We start from the raw sequence: 16,351 nt of genomic DNA, 5'->3' as shown, positions 1-16,351 counted from the left end.
CGGAAACTGGCCGTTAAGAGTCCAGAAATGAAAGAAAAGGAGTGTTAGGTAAGAGTGTGGAAAGGAAAGCTGTAGAGGTGTAGACGTACGTGGTGCTTGGCCAGTTCTATCTCGATGGCCTTGGGGTCAGAGTTGATGGGTCTCTGTGTGTCCAGGGTGGCGTGGGTGTGACTCAGCCAGGACTGCAGCTCAGACAAGGCATGCTGGAACTGACCTAGCGCCAGGAGAGCACCCTCCAACTTATGCTGTAGGAAACAGAATGGGGAAAACAGCGCTTCTTCATTAATCATGTAACTTGGAATCGCATTGCAATCTATTGTACATATCTGAAGCGTCAATTCATTTGAATATCATCACAACAACTAGTAATGGTAGAATATATTGTGCGTTTAACCATAGAAAGAGAATCCATATTTCTATGTGTGTAACTGACAAACTTGTCTTTGACAAACAAATATAACAATATAACAATGTAGCGCTATTAGCCGACAGTGAGTTTGAGTTCCAGAGGACTGGAGGTCTGAAGACGTTCTTTTCGAGAGGGCAGCAGAGCTACTGTAGCTACTGCCCCTCCCGTACAATAGTTAGGGAGCCACTGGATGCAACAAGTCAATGCATAGTTTGTGTACCTGTCTGTGAGTGATCTTGTCCCCCAGGTTGTCCCAGAGGTGTCGGAGCTCCGTGAGGGGCTCCTGGATCATGTCTCTGTCGGTCTGGTCCGAGACCTTCTTGAGCAGCAGCTCCCCCTGGTGGCACAGCTTCTCCATGTCTATCTGCTGCTGGTACACCTCCACCTTGTACTGCTGCTCACAGGAGGAGAGGAGTTAGGCCTGCACGAGCTGTTTGCTTATCATTAAAGTGATTTTTTTTTTTAACCAAGAGCGTATGTTTGACTTACCGAGAATGTTATCTGGTCGTCAAAAACCGTTTTTTAAGAACAATAAATACTATAAATATTTGGAGGAAGATAAAAACATTGGAATATATTAAGTATACCATCTATATCAAAGCTACATGACAAAAAACGATTATGATTCAAACCTTGAGCTCTTCGATCTGCTGTTTGACAGTTCCCAAATCAGTGCCCACAGTGGACATGTCACACAGCTTGATCACTGCGTTGTCCAGGTAGTCAAACATGCTCTGCAACACACACACACACACACACACACACACACACACACACACACACACACACACACACACACACACACACACACGAGTCAATCTAACTTCTACAAACTATAATGACGATCGAGGTCCTGACACTTCCTCTACTTCATGACAGACTTACATTTCCACTAAGCATCTACTTTCCTAAAGCACTAGTGCAATAAATACCAGATTATTTCATTATCTGACGTACTGAGCTGAAACAGCGGTGCATTCTGGGACACTGACCTGCAATGCATCCTGGTACTGCACGGAAGCCGTCATGGCCTCCTCCAACCTCTCCATCCTCTCTCTCCACGTCCGGTTCAGGCCTTCCCAGGCGACATTCATCTGAGAAACGGATAGAGAGAAGGAAGAGGAGAGGAAAGATAAAACACACACTGTATTATAATAAAAAGACCAACAGAAAATGTAGACGGGAAATATCATGCACCGAGTCCATTAATGATTATGCTCTTAAAGTTGGTTGCTATCCTGTACTCCTCTCACCTCGTCGATGGTCTTCTTGACCTCAGGCTTCTCGGTTTCTCCGCAGGCGAAGATGAGGTCAGCCCCAAGGGTTCGTACGAACTCCAGCTCCTCCCTCAGCCCGTCTGTCTCGGCCTTGATGGCCTGATGAGAGAGACAGACACACAGACGGCATTAGTTGGACAGATCAGATAACCCAACAGTCCTTACACTCATCAGTGACTACCTCTGCATATTCTCTCCCCTTCCTACCTCTGAGCTAACTACAGTACAGCGGTGCAATAAGTACCCACTTGTCATACTTTGAGTAAAAATAGAAATGATTAAAAAGTGAAAGTCATTCAGTAAAATACTAGAGTAAAAGTCAAAGCATTTGGTTTTAAATATACATAGCCCTTTCCACTCACAGCTCCTGTCAGCCAGTACACTGGTTGAAAAAGACAGATGGTCATTTATAAGCGCCTAAATTGAAATGCAGTGGCTGCACAGTAACATGCTATACATGACGTTCTCCGCTTCACAGCTCTGTACGCGTTTTGACTGAGCCGTTCTAAAGGACAAGATGCCCCCGATCCCTCCCTCCGATTGGGCTACTTTTGCACATTAGTTGTTGCTGGAGGGAACGGCTGTAAATGGAGAGAAGCGGATGCGTTCTGGAAGACGGGACGTGATATTAAACGCCACGTCGATGTCATACTCACGTCCCCCAGGAAGAGTAGCTGACGCTTCCGCAAAAGCTAACGGGGATCCAAATGAACACAAGCAAACCGCACACTCACGGGTCCAAACGTGCCCTTCACATTTCCATATTTGAAAACTCATTTACGGTATCAATGTTTATGATCGCTATGTTTGAGGCACAGTTACAATGATGACGTGCGTTACAGCTTGGGTTGTCCTGGACAGAATGAGCCTGTTTTTCACATCATGAAGACAATAAGCCGCGGAACACTCACTCTATGGACACCACAATTAAAATCTGTTTGTCTGACGTGCCTTTTGAAAGCCTAACAGTGTAAGATCATATTTCAACTTAGCTAGCAATGTTGGCAATAGAATAAGCTTTGAAATGATGCCCACCTGACCCAGATTGTGATTTTGTATTGAATGTTTTTGGATGGCATAAACAGTAATTGCGTGATGGTGGGGACGCAGGGGTGTGTTCCAAACAAAACAAGTGTGCTTGCTTCAGATCCTCAATGGCACAGCTAGTTCAAGGCTCTTTCCTTGAGTCATAAAAGTGCATTGAGATTACAACTCAACCAGTTAGACCTCTCACTCAAACCCTTGTAAATTGTATATTCTTATCGTGAACCTACTCCAACATTTAGATGAATATTGTGATTATGTTACGGAACGTATCCAGAGTGTTTCCAGATTTCGTCTTTGACAAATCCTGCGAAAAGTACAGTTAAGTTCTAGTGTACAGTAAACGAATCTACTGTGATGTTTGGATTCAGTCTTGTGTCAGGTGAACTGTTGTGTCCTCACCTTGGGTATGGTCATTTCCCCATAATCCCCAAAGTGGTCCCCTTCAATTGCCACCATGGTCATGCATATGATTTTTATAGTTCTTCTGATAGAAACAATACAATTTGGCCCTATCCTTAAAAGCCAATCTCCACCAGATGTAAGGGTTTAAGTAACAAAAGTAAAAGACAACACAAAAATATACTTAAGTACCAAAAGTCATTTCTATAAATCCTTTCAAATTCCTTATACTAAGCAAACCAGACAGCACGATTATTATTTTGTATTTATTTACGGATAGCCAGGGGCACAGTCCAACACTCAGACATAATTTACAAACTAAGCATTTGTGTTTAATGACTCCGTCAGATCAGAGGCAGTAGGAATGACCATGTGTTCTCTTGATAAGTGTGTGTATTGTACTTTTGGGTGTCAGGGGAAATGTACAGTATGGGAGAATAGCAGAATTATTAATTGTAAAAAGTATATATTTTCTTTAGGAATGTAGTGGAGTAAAAGTCGTCAAAAATATAAAGCAGATACCCCCCAAAAATACATATATAGTACTTCAAAGTATTTTTTACTTAGTTACTTTACACCACTGCTACAGTAAATACATTGCATGTTTCAAACAGAAGCTATAGACTGTTACATAGCTACTAACATGCTAGCACCATTCTTTCACATTTCACCTCTTTATCTTCACTACTCCTTAATATACTCTCTTTTTCTTACACCCCCCCCCCCACCACCTCTCTCGGTGCTGTTTTCTCCCATATTTCTACCTCAAGAGCCTTTATTCCTCCACATTTGAACGTCTGAATATCTTGCTATGCTTTCCTTGTACATTGCATTTGGAAAGCATTCAGACCCCTTTACTTTCGCCACATTTTGTCACATTACAGCCATATTCGAAAACTGATTTAATTATTTTCCCCTCATCAATCTACACAAAATACCTTCTTGGTCACCTCCCTGACAAAGGCCCTTCTCCGATTGCTCAGTTTGGCCTGGCAGTCAGCTCTAGGAAGAGTCTTGGTGGTTCTAAACTTCTTACATTTAAGAATGATGGAGGCCACTGTGTTCTTACGGACCTTCAGTGCTGCAGAAATGTTTTGGTACCCTTCTGTGCCTCGACACAATCCTGTCTCGGAGCTCTACGGACAATTCCTTCGACCTCGAAGCTTGGTTTTTGCTCTGACACACACTGTCAACTGTGGGACCTTATATAGACATGTGTGTGCCTTTCCAAACCATGTCCAATCAATTGAATTTACCACAGGTGGACTCCACTCAAGTTGTAGAAACATCTCAAGCATGATCAATGGAAACAGCTACATTTCGAGTCTCATAGCAAAGGGTCTGAATACTTGCAAAAATGTCTAAAAACCTGTTTTCGTTTTGTCATTGTGGGGTATTGTGTGTAGATTGATGAGGAAAAATGTGTATTTAATCCATTTTAGAATAAGGCTGTAAGGTAACAAAAATGTAGAAAAAGTCGAGGGGTCTGAATACTTGGCGAATGCAATATTGTTGCTACAAACATGTTCTATTCCTCCGTATCCTTTTCTTCCACTCCTCCCCTCGTCTTTCTATAACCATTATCCCCTCCTCCTCTCTCTCTGTAACCCTCCATCCCCCTCTCCATACGTACCTCTGCCCTCCTCTCCTCTCTGTAACCCTCCATCGCCCTCTCCATACATACCTCTGCCCTCCTCTCTCTCTGTAAACCTCCATCCCCCTCTCCATACGTACCTCTGCCCTCCTCTCTCTCTGTAAACCTCCATCCCCCTCTCCATACATACCTCTGCCCTCCTCTCTCTCTGTAAACCTCCATCCCCCTCTCCATACATACCTCTGCCCTCCTCTCTCTCTGTAAACCTCCATCCCCCTCTCCACACATACCTCTGCCGCCTCTATCTGCTGTTTGATGAGTGAGGGGTCCACCCCGGGGTCCTCCAGCTCCTTGACGATGTCCTGCGAGTCACGGAGCGTGCTCAGTAGCGCCGCCATGTCGGCCCAGAACTTCCCAGCCAGGTCCAAGACGTCCGTCAGCTTCCCCTCTCGCTCCTCAGCCCTCTGCCGGATCTCATCCCACAGGGAGCGCAGGCGCAGCAGACGGGAACGCACGGCTAGGAGGGGGAAAGAGGGCGGTGGGAGAGATGGGAATGAATCGGACAGAGTTGTCACGATATGCGATGTGGAGATGGACGGAGGAACTATGCGAAGACGAGTTCTTATTAATTATTGTAGCCCTGAACCTAACCATACCATTACGACAAATAGCTTATCATTTCTGATGTTATTGCTGCTTTTCTCCCTCCTAGCATGGCCATCTAGAGACTAGCTCTCAACAAGTGGTCTTTTAGAGCCAGTCAGTGGGCTACACTCCCACTACCACTGCACAGAGCACTCATTCATAGAAGTGATGTACTGAGAAATGGATGCGGGCGGGGCGTGTCAAAGCTGGAGGCCTTTGAGGCGGGGGGATGGCGCAGTCACCATTTGTGCTGGGTCACCATGTGTGCTGGGTCACCATGTGTGCTGGGAGTCATCAAAAAGGTCACGCGTTTGTGAATCTGCGCCTTTGTGTTTCTGGGCGTCTGTGTTGAAATTTTTATTTAATTTTTTATGATGAGACCAATCAGGTTTGTCAGTGGGATTATTGTAGTATTGTGTCAATGTGTGCATGCATTGTTCTAGTCACCCTCCTTATATTGAGAGTCATTGAGCTGACGCTCTTATCAAGAGTGACTTACAGGAGCAATTAGGATTAAGTGCTTTGCTCAAGGGCAAAACGACAGATTCTCACCTAATCGGCTTTGGGTTTTGAACCAGCAACCTTTCGGTTACAGGCCCAATGCTCTTCAAGTCCAAGGTACCTGCCGCTCTTATGAGTTAACGGTCTCTTGTGTATGAGTCATTGCGTATGAGTGTGTGACGTATGTGATGTTGGTGTGTACACAGTGCATGTAAGGTCTCTCTCTGTGCGTTTCAGGCACCCACCCTGAGCGGCAGGGTCGTCGTGGGCTGCTCTACTGATGAGCTCCTCGCCGCGGGCACACAGGGCCGAGAAGGAGGGCAGCAGTTTGTCCAGCTCCAGCCCTGTTGCCTTGTGGTCGGCCAGCTGCTCCCGGATCTTATCTGCCTCCGCTGCCACGGGAGGAGGGGATCGGAGGCGCTGCACGGCCCCTTCCAGGGTCTCCAGCAGGGGGTCCATCTTGTCGTGGAACTGGGAGGAGAAGAGAGAGGGTTACGGTTTAAGAAGAGGGGATGGGTAGTGCGGCTAATCAATGATTTACGCTCGATCCGGCAACGCTGTCCGGAGGGTGTGATGCCATCGCGGAGCCTCCGGAGGCCAAATCGAGCTCCGTACGGCGATGCTGTGCGCCTCCCAGTTTTTGTAACAACACAGAGGCTCCGTTTAGCTCCGCATTGACATGATTGGTTGCCGGTAGTTGGGGGCGGGAGGTCCTCAATAAACACAAAGTCACTTCCTTGACAACTTCCTTCACAACAGCTCTGCTCTTCTCTGCGAAGCTCAAAAAGTATGAATGCCCTGACTTCTGCAGAGGTTGCATGGCAGTAAATAGTGTACGGCCACTGCAGACGTCAGATTGACCATGCAGAGACTAAGGACTTTTTCTTCTTATTATACATACATTTATATGCATACGGAGGGGAGCGGTGCCATTTTGAAAATGCAGAGATCTTACCAAAAAATGCCATGTCATTTTGGATACTTGAGATGTGGGAGTACTATAGATGTATTTACTATACATGAATAAAGTTGACTTAGTTAGGAATACTGTGCCCGACGTTCAGTCAGCACACATTATTGCCACAGCCTCACTAAGTGGTTGATAAAGCTTATATGGACGTTTATGGTAAATAACTGCATTTGAGCAATGTCAAAATGGGTAACATGGACCGGGAACAGAGAAGAGGGCATACCTAGAGTTGCCAATTGCCAAACATATCAAAACACACTAATCGGGAAAGAGGAGAGGCATTGGACAAAGTATACTTGGGAGTTATAGCGGGTTGTCTAAGCCTAGACACAAGGTTCCCGCAGGAAGGAATTCTAATAACTAACAAACACATTTCTGTAAGTTGTGCCATTTGGTGTGTCAATACATCGGCGTCAGTACTATGGTTACTAGGTCCCGTTGTGGTCGGTCAGTCGGTGGTCTTACCTCTACCAGCTGGGTGATCGCCGTGAGAAGTGACGACGGACGGAGGAAATGGTGCGTCAACACATACAGCACATCCACAATGAGTGAGAGGCGGGATGGAGGGATGGAGCAAACCAGGGAGGGAGGGATGGAAGGAAGAAAGGGGGAGTGCAAGGAGAGGGGGAAATGTAAGGCACAAGGGAGGAAGAGAGAGGTATGGAGGTTGGTCGTTTGGGAGGGATGAAGAGAGAGGGATGAAGAGAGAGGGATGCATAGAGAAGAGGAGTGGATGATTAGGGAAGGGATGGGAGGTGGAGAAACAATACATTGTGTTAGATCAATGACATGCACACACTCTGGGCCAAGCGATATCAACAGCAGCAACAATCAGCTTCGCCCTCAGCGATAATCAATGGTGGCTCATGATTTATGAAATTAGGTGTTATGAGAGAGCATTTGACAAGAGAACCATTGAAATAAAATGTGAATGTTACTTATGGAAATAGAAAAAGCGAGTTGTATGTAACAATTTGTTTTTTTACTACAAGTGTAGCAAGAAGCTGTGTAGTTTAGGAAATAACTACTACTACTACTACTACAAGAATAAGTTCTCTTCCATTCCTTTTATGGAAATCAGCAAAGTGCCAAAACCCAGTTCCAAGTAAGGAGTCCAGTACACCATCCTAGTTTGAGCATTGGTCCCAGAAATACCACTACACCCAATGCCTAATACCACACCACCCTCTAGTGGAAGAGGAGTGGAAGTGCACAATGACCGCATCATGCCATTAGCAGCTAGCTTGTTAAGTATGGCATCCAGATTAGGAAATCTGAAGACTTCCAAATATGGATACAACACGGCTTACGGCATCCATATAAAGAAGTCATTCGATTTCCTCATATGGATGCCGTAGTTCGGTTGTATTGGGGCAGCAATCGGCAGACACAAGCTTCGACACCTGACACCCTTTCGAGCCACAAACCGATTTCAAATTCACTTCACGGAACCATACCTGCGCAGACTGAGACACAGCCTCATCCAGGGTGGTGGCGCGACCCTTGACGACCTCCTTGATGGCCACGTAGCGTTTCTCGGCGTCGCTGTAGCGCTGCCTCACCGTGGCCCCCTCCTGGTGGCTCAGAGCGGCCAGCTGGGGGCCGATCTTCAGCAGCTTGTCGATGTGGGGCTTGTGCTCCGCTATGGACTCCCTCAGGAGCTGGAGGAGGGAGGGATGGAGGGAGAAAGAGTGGAGAATAAGGAAGGATAGTGTGATAGAAAGAATGGTAGAGTTCGAGTACCACACAGACAGAGAAAGAGAGGGAGAAATGAAAAAGGTAAATGATAAAAAGTAGGTGTGAGGAACTCATTCGACATGATACATCTTTTCACGAGGACATTAGTTCAAATACAGTACTTAGAGCCTACTCCCATCCCACTACTCCCTCTCCTCCCCCCGTCTTCCTCCTCCCATCACTCTCTCCTCACCCTCATCTGTTCCTGTTGTAAACGCAGGGCCTCCGTGTCGATGGCGGGTGGGGGCAGCTGGGCGATAAGCGTCTCCGTCTCCCCCAGCCAGGGCTCCAGGTCCTCCTGGGTCTCCCAGAAACGGGCCACCAGGACTTGGGCCTGCTCCAGGGCTGAGAAACGCTCCTGGTGCTGCTGGCTCACCGCCTCGTAGCGGGCAGACAGTGAGTCAGTCTTCTCCTGAGGAGAGAGAGGGGAGGACAAGGCGTTTACATTTGGTAACTAGGCAAAAATGACTGGAATATTGTTGTTCCGTTTTACTTCAAGCACAAAATACAAGAGTTTTTGGCTATTTATATATCGAGCCCAAAACACAGTATTTCCCTCCTTGTTTATAATAACTCAATTAGAATAAAACGTCTATCATGTTGTTTGATTTTCCTGTGAACTAACTTTTCTTGAATTGGCCATTGTTTATATGTTACAAAAGTCCTCTTGGGCTGTTTGGAAGCCTTTCACCCTTCCCTCTAACTCCCTGCATTTCTCTGTCCTCTTTCACTCTCCCCTCCCCCTTCATCCGTCTCTCCTCACCACCAGAGCATCTCTCTGCTGGTCGCTGCACGTCTCCAGGATGTCGTCCCTGGTGTGGATTAGCTGGTCCACGGTGTCTTTGTGTCGGATGATGTCGATATTGAAGGCCCTCTGGACCTGTAGCTGGGCCACGGTGACGTCAGGCTCCAGACTCAGAGGCCCCAGGGAGGATAGCTTCCTCTCCGTCTCCCCAGCCCAGGTCAGCTCCGCGTCCACCGCCTCCTCATACTGAGGCACAGAGAGATACACACAGTTAGCACCGGCACACTCAGCCTCCACATACTGGCTGAGAGAATGATGAGTTATTTAGCATTCACAGTAGCGTCAGCTGGTTAGCATTACACACAGCCTCCTCACGCCAAGAGAAGACCAGAGGGAAATGCCACAACATTCGCATCATCCTCTTGTTGTCAACGAGCGCAGACACCTCATGAATGACTTCTACACACCATTGACCCAGAGAACAAAGACATGGAAATAAAAACTACTCAAATCATGAACTTCTACAATTAGCCCTACCTTTAACTATCAACACCATCATGCACTGTAAATATGAACCCTGAATGCACTCAGCAGCCAGTGCTCAGTGAAGTACTAACGGTGTACCACTTTTCATTTGATTTTGTCACGTTGCAGTACCTGTTGTGACCTCTGGATGGCAGCCTGTACCAGCTTTACCCGCTGGGTGATGGTCTCGGCCGCCGTTCGGTAGCGCTGGTTGGCATCCGCCACCAGGCGGTCCAGACCCTCGCGGGCACGCCAGGGCACCAGGTCTAAGAGGGCATTGCCCACCTCGTTGACCGTGTCCAAAACCAGACGTTTCTCCGCTGACACACACTTCAGCTCCTGGGAGACACACACAGATTTGAGCATCTTCAACTCAAGATATAAGCCCTACTTAAGCTACAGTTGGGCTAAGGAACAAGGAATTATTTAAGAAACAATGGGTATGTCATTCACTGAAATGACCACTGAACATCTGGAAATATCGCAGACTGTAAATCTATTTACATCTATATGTTATATATTCATAAAATATATGTGTAATAAACTGTTAAGAAAACCTTCTGTCTGTCCTGATAGGTCGGCGTGGCGTCGGGCTCCATGATGTTGAGCTCCGCCTCCACCTTGTCCAGCCATTGGTTGAGGTCGTCGTGGGCGCTGGCGAATCGCGTGCTCAGCTGCAGGGCCTGCTCCAGTGTGCGGAGGGCTTTGCTGCTCCCGCCCGTCATCTCAGCATAGCGAGACTTGATACCGTCCAGCTTCTCCTGGATCAGCAGAACCTCCTCACCTACAGGGGTAAAACAGACCAAGAGTCAGTGGAATACAGGCTCCGTGGTTATCATATGCCTTTATAACGACAGGTCCAGGAACAGTTCTGGCTGTTTGGCTGGTGATGGAGATGGTTAGAAGCGGACTACTGGAGAGCTGGTCCAGAATCAGGGAAGGGAGAATCAATAGTATCCAGAGTTCGAGGTTGTACTGTACCTGTGGTTTGCTTGAGCAGGGCCTGTCCGTTCTTGATGGCCTGGTCAACCTGCTTCTTCCTGCTCACTATCTCTTCATTCAGAGACTGATGGGCGAAGGGGAGAGAAAATAGAATGAACATCCTATAGAGAGAGTCATTCATAGTGCTACTCAATGTCTAGACACTAGTAGCCAATCCAAATCTCCCTGCGGTAGTGCCCTACCAGTGTGTGTTAATGAATAGCGACTCCCTCTCCAAACCACAGTATCGTACCAGTGTGTGCTTGTGCTGCTGGGTGAGGACCCCCGGCTGGTAGCTCTGCACCGACACCTGTCCCAGCCGCTGGCCCACCTCAGCCAGCCAGTTGAGCACCTCCACCTCATCCTCCCCAAACAGCTGGGCATTGGCCAGGGCCTGCTCCAGCATGACGGCCCTGCGTTGGCACCAATCACTGAGCTCCGAGTGGACTAGCCGCACCGCCCCCACGCGCTCCCCCAGCCAATCGCGGTCGGCCGCGCAGCTGAGGGGCGCCAGGGATTGCCCGAGGGCCTGGAGGCGGTCGACCTCGGCTCCTCTAGAGGAGACGGCCTCTTGGACGGCCTGGGGTGGTGTGTGTGGAGAGGAGAGGGTGATGAGGGGAGGGGGGGGGGGGGGGGGGGGGGGGGTGAAGGAGAGAGGAGGGAGCAGGGAGAACAGAAGAAAAACAACAAATAAAAGAAAATGAGAGCATGCAGATGAGAAATCATAATGAATCGGCCATGAATCATAATGAATCGGCCATGAATCATAACGAATCGGCCATGAATCATAAGGAATGGCCATGAATCATAAGGAATGGCCATGAATGCTAAATATGCATGATAACTTACAAGAACGAAAAAAATCATGAACAAAAAAAAGGTTAAAAGAAATATATTGAAATCATATCAAAAACGATGAGGGGAAAATGGTTGAGCTTGGGGTTCCCTTTCTCTCGCTCATTGGACAGTAACCAGTTGGTCAGTCCGGTAACCATCCTCTTCTCTCCCTAGTTTCATTCCAGGGACTTAAACACAACCCATGTATGGCGAGGGCCACGCTACCTTGCGACGCCATCATCCACATTGCCGTCATCCACGTTACCTTGTGTTTCGTAATCTGCTGGGTGATCTTGGAAGTCTGGGTTCCCATGGGCTCGGCGGTGCTCAGGCGTCTCTCGGTGGCGCTCAGCCACTCTCCTAGAGGCTCCACCGCCTCGTGGAACTGGAGTGCCAGCGTCTGCAGCTCCTCCAACTGGCACTGCCTGCGGCGGGGAGAGGAGGAGGGAGAGTGTGCTTGGGTCGCCTTCGTATATCAATGTCTCGTCGGGGACCCAAATAAGCAGTCCGATGTGATAGTCAGGAATGTGTGGGTTGTGTACGGAAGTAGCGGTGACGCATAGGTAGGCTATAGTGTGTTTGTGTCCACGCGTGTGTAAGAGTCTTCAAATGTGGTGTTGAGTGTGTATGTATTCTCTGACTGTGGTGCATGTACATGATGGAGGACAGGTTCTATCACTTCCTATGTGTGGCGCTTCCATGCAATAAGCTACGTTACCTTGCCCTGGCCTTCTCCAGCAGCTCGCCCCACCTCTCCCCCAGACTCTCCAGCTGCTTCTGGATCTTGTCTCTGTCCTGTGTCTCGGCCGTGGCAGCGATCCTCTCCCCCTCTCCCTGGATCATCTGAAAAGTGGCTCTGCGGTCGTCCAGCAGTCTTTGTAACAGCTGGAAAATGAGATCGATCGAAGGTCCGTTCAACACCACAAATGATACCAACTCTCATAATGTTTGTCGTGCATGTATGCTAGGGTCAGGGGGTATATTCAAGGCCAGAAGAGTCACTGCTTCTAGGATTTCTGCGTTAAGCAGTTGGTAAGATAAGCTAGAACATTCTTCACATTCAATACCGCAATGTTTCGCAGTGTTCCTCAACAATACAGTATCTCAAATACCAAGCCACTCCTGTTTTGAGGACGTTCACTATGAGTAGTAGCTCAATTTGGCAGTACTTCCCTTTCTGAACCCATTCATAACTGTTCAGCGACGTTGAACGGGCCCCCGGTAAACGCCACTCATCTCCAGTTTCCTCTCCACTGACCCTCACACCGAGGCTCTACTTTCAGTGGCGGATGTAAACACGTATGACTGAGTGGAGTGGCTGAATCCGCCGTGCTCCTCGACACACAAACACGGGAAGTGTGTCAGAAACAGGGAGAGCAGGCATTGTGTTTTTTTTCTGCCTCTCGGTTCCTCTGAAAAACCATTGTAATCCGTCATCTCTGTGAATTGGTGTGTTGTATGCCAACCAGACTGGCAGACTGTCAAATTGGGCTTTTCCTCTGCCAAAAGACCCAGATAATTAGGTGTGTGAGTGTTTACCCCTTTCATGTGTTAAATGTTTCTATGTGAAAATAAGGACAACTGAATAACACTAATAGCCAATTCTATTATTATCGATGAATAAATAAAAGTGCTAATACATGAATAAAAGTAGTTATTAAGCTTATTTTACCCAAATAAGGGAACCAAATGTCTCTAAATGGCCAGTAAATTCTCCGTCATAATGACTGTGTATATGATAGAGGGAAAATACTTGGTATTAAAATAAAATATATGTTCCTCACTCCATCGCTCTCTCCACCTCGATACTCCTCCCTCAACTCCATCCATCCTCCCTTTCTCCACTCATTCCCCCCCCCTTCACCTTCTGTTCCTGGATCTGGGCCTTGACCACTCTGTATTCGGCCGACGGGGGCTTCTGATTGGCTACCAGCTCCTCTGTGTCACTCAGCCAGCTCAGGAGAGGCTCCAGGGCATCCTGGAACTTCCCACAATGCAACAGGGCTTCCTGCAACTGGGCAATGCGCTCTGCAACCTGGTCAAGGAACAATTCAGTGAGTACATGGACAGGCATACATGCAAAGGCAGAAACCTGATTCCATAGAAACTCATCCTTACAGTTGCACACGCCAAACTAACGCAACATAAATATGCATAGGTCAGTCAGACAAGCGCATGCACACACACACACAAACCAGAGCACAAACGTCAGCACAGACATCCCATTCCAGACAGACAGATAGGCAGACATACCCTCTTGTTGAGGGAGTTCCATCTGAGGTTGGTGGTCTCTAGGTCGTGCTCCAGAGCCTGGGTGTCTGTGTGTTTGGCTGCACTCTGGATCAGGCCCTGGCCCACCGCGTTCACGCGCTGCAGCTTGGGTTGAATGCTGTCCACCTGCTCCCTCTCCACCGCCTGAGCCAGAGAGAAAAGAGGGAGAGGGAGGGAGGGGGGAGAGCGAGGGAGGGGGTGGAGCGAGATACAGAGATAAAGGGAGGAGGTAGAGAAGAGAGATATGGAGGGAAAGAGAGAAACAAAGAGAAAGAGAGCGGGAGAAAGAGGGTGAGCGAGGAAAAATAGGGAGAGAGGAGAAAGGGATTATAAGGATTAGAGAGCTAGAAAGTAAAGGTGGCTGGAAAAGAGGGAGTTGAACACACCCATCATCTGTCTGGCCACATTACTCATCTGGAGCTGGAGACACGGTATGATGACAATGGGTGTCCAACTCTAAAAGACAACCAACCCAAAGTGAGTCAAAGCCTGAAATCAAATACAGGGCTTAAATTCAAAATGGCTGCTTTCCCATAGAGATTACAGGAACTCAAAATTAGCCATGGTGGTTGCCAAATGGTGGAGATGCCAAACCCCGGTGGCCACACACATAGCCTACAGCCCAGAACTGGAAAACACACACACAGACCAGAAATGGCAAAGCCCAGGGGCCGGGACAAAAAGAGTTGCTCTGAGAACAGTGGGAAGAATGACTGGAAGACAGAAGGACGAGTAGAGCTGTTGACATCGATCCGCCCGACGCGGGCCCCGACGCTCACGAGGACGGTGCGCTCTCGTTCTAAGTCATTTAGTCGTTTTAACCCTTGCAGAGCTGCCGGCCCAGACATCTCAAGCAGTGTCATCAGAGCAGCTGGCTGGAGTGTTTACGGACATATTTAATCTCTCCATATCCCAGTCTGCTGTCCCCACTTGCGTCAAGATGTCCACCATTGGTCCTGTACCCAAGAAAGCGAAGGCAAACTGAACTAAATGACTACTGCCTCATAGCCCTCGCTTCTGTAATCATGAAGTGCTTTGAGAGGCTAGTTAAGGACCATTTCACCTCCACTTTACCCGACACCCTAGACCCACTACAATTCCCATATCGTCCCAACAGATCCACGAGTGACGCAATCGCCCTTTCACTGCTCAATCTCACCTGGACAAGAGGAATCCCTATGTAAGAATGCTGTTTATCGACTACAGCTCAGCCTTCAACACTATAGTGCCCTCCAATCTCATCACAAAGCCCAGGGGCCTGGGGCTGGGGCTGGACCCCTCCCTGTGCAACTGGGTCCTGGACTTCCTGACGGAACTCTGCCACGCTGATCAACACGGGGCCCCCACAGGGGTGCGTGCTCATCCCCCTCCTATACTCCCTGTTCACCCATGACACATCTCAAACTCAAATCATCAAGTTTGCTGACAACACAACATTGGTAGGCCTGATTACCAACAATGAGACAGCCTACAGGAAGGAGGTGAGACACCTGGCGGAGTGGTGCCAGGAAAATAACCTCTCCCTCTACGTCAACAAAAGGAAGGAGCTGATCGTAGACTGCAGGAGACAGCAGAGGAAGCACGGCTTCATGCACATTGACAGGGACGCAGTGGAGAGGGTCAAAAGCTTAAAGTTCCTCTGCGGTGCACATCACAGACAACGTGATACGGTTCCTCCACACAGACAAGCATGGCGAAGGCAAATCAGCACCTCTTCAACCTCAGGAGGCTGAAGAAATGCGACTTGGCCCCGAAGACCCTCACGAATTTGTACAGATGCACCATTGAGAGGATCCTGCTGGGCTGTTGCGCCATCCTCAACCACAAGGCTCTCCAGAGGGTAGTGCGATCAGCCCAACACAGATCCTGGAGCACCCTGCCATCCAGGACATCTACAGCACCCGGTGTCACAGGAATGCCAAGAAGGACCTCAAATCAAATCGCGTGGGTCACGTACACATATTTAGCAGATGTTATTGCGGTTGTAGTGAAATGCTCAGCCACCCGAGCCACGGCCTGTTCACCCCGTTACCATATAGAAGGCGGATACAGTACGGGTGCATCAAAGCTGGGACCGAGAGACTGATAAACAGCTTCTATCTCCAGGTCATCAGACTGTTAGTCACCACTAGCCGGCCTCCACCCAGTACCCTGACCTGAACTTTAGCCACTGTTACTAGCCGGCTATCACCCGGTACTCTACCCTGCACCTTTGAGACTGCTGCCCTATGTACAGAGAGTCATTGAACACTGGTTACTTTAATAATGTTTTAATCCATTTTAGAACAAGGCTGTAACATAACAAAATGTGGAAAAAGTCAAGGGGTCTGAGTACATATTTATATGCTGGTCTTTTGACATTGCTCATTCTGATATTTCTTATACTGGGTGGATTATTTGTGGATTGTTTTGT

General features: G+C 48.2%; 1 protein-coding gene across 17 annotated transcripts in view; it reads right to left on the bottom strand.

Moving 5' to 3' along the window:
• LOC129819666 (microtubule-actin cross-linking factor 1-like) overlaps positions 1–16,351 on the bottom strand; it is a 264,150-nt gene that overhangs the window by 20,200 nt on the left and 227,599 nt on the right. For 16 of the 17 annotated variants that reach the window (XM_055876130.1, XM_055876131.1, XM_055876132.1 and 13 more), the window contains 18 exons: positions 13,921–14,082; positions 13,532–13,702; positions 12,386–12,552; positions 11,933–12,092; positions 11,084–11,410; positions 10,831–10,915; positions 10,407–10,633; positions 9,982–10,188; positions 9,343–9,570; positions 8,773–8,991; positions 8,300–8,503; positions 6,118–6,343; positions 5,017–5,243; positions 1,663–1,785; positions 1,402–1,503; positions 1,042–1,143; positions 630–803; positions 90–245 (listed from right to left, as the gene is read on the bottom strand). In XM_055876130.1, coding sequence (XP_055732105.1) covers positions 90–245; positions 630–803; positions 1,042–1,143; positions 1,402–1,503; positions 1,663–1,785; positions 5,017–5,243; positions 6,118–6,343; positions 8,300–8,503; positions 8,773–8,991; positions 9,343–9,570; positions 9,982–10,188; positions 10,407–10,633; positions 10,831–10,915; positions 11,084–11,410; positions 11,933–12,092; positions 12,386–12,552; positions 13,532–13,702; positions 13,921–14,082 — 3,267 coding nt within the window. The remainder of the gene's footprint in view (positions 1–89; positions 246–629; positions 804–1,041; positions 1,144–1,401; positions 1,504–1,662; positions 1,786–5,016; positions 5,244–6,117; positions 6,344–8,299; positions 8,504–8,772; positions 8,992–9,342; positions 9,571–9,981; positions 10,189–10,406; positions 10,634–10,830; positions 10,916–11,083; positions 11,411–11,932; positions 12,093–12,385; positions 12,553–13,531; positions 13,703–13,920; positions 14,083–16,351) is intronic. The other variant, XM_055876129.1, reaches the window with a different exon arrangement.

The sequence above is a fragment of the Salvelinus fontinalis genome, chromosome 22 (assembly GCF_029448725.1).
Source record: "Salvelinus fontinalis isolate EN_2023a chromosome 22, ASM2944872v1, whole genome shotgun sequence".
Taxonomy (NCBI): domain Eukaryota; kingdom Metazoa; phylum Chordata; class Actinopteri; order Salmoniformes; family Salmonidae; genus Salvelinus; species Salvelinus fontinalis.
The sequence above is the reverse complement of the archived record's forward strand: the minus strand, read 5'-3'. Positions and strand labels throughout refer to the sequence as shown.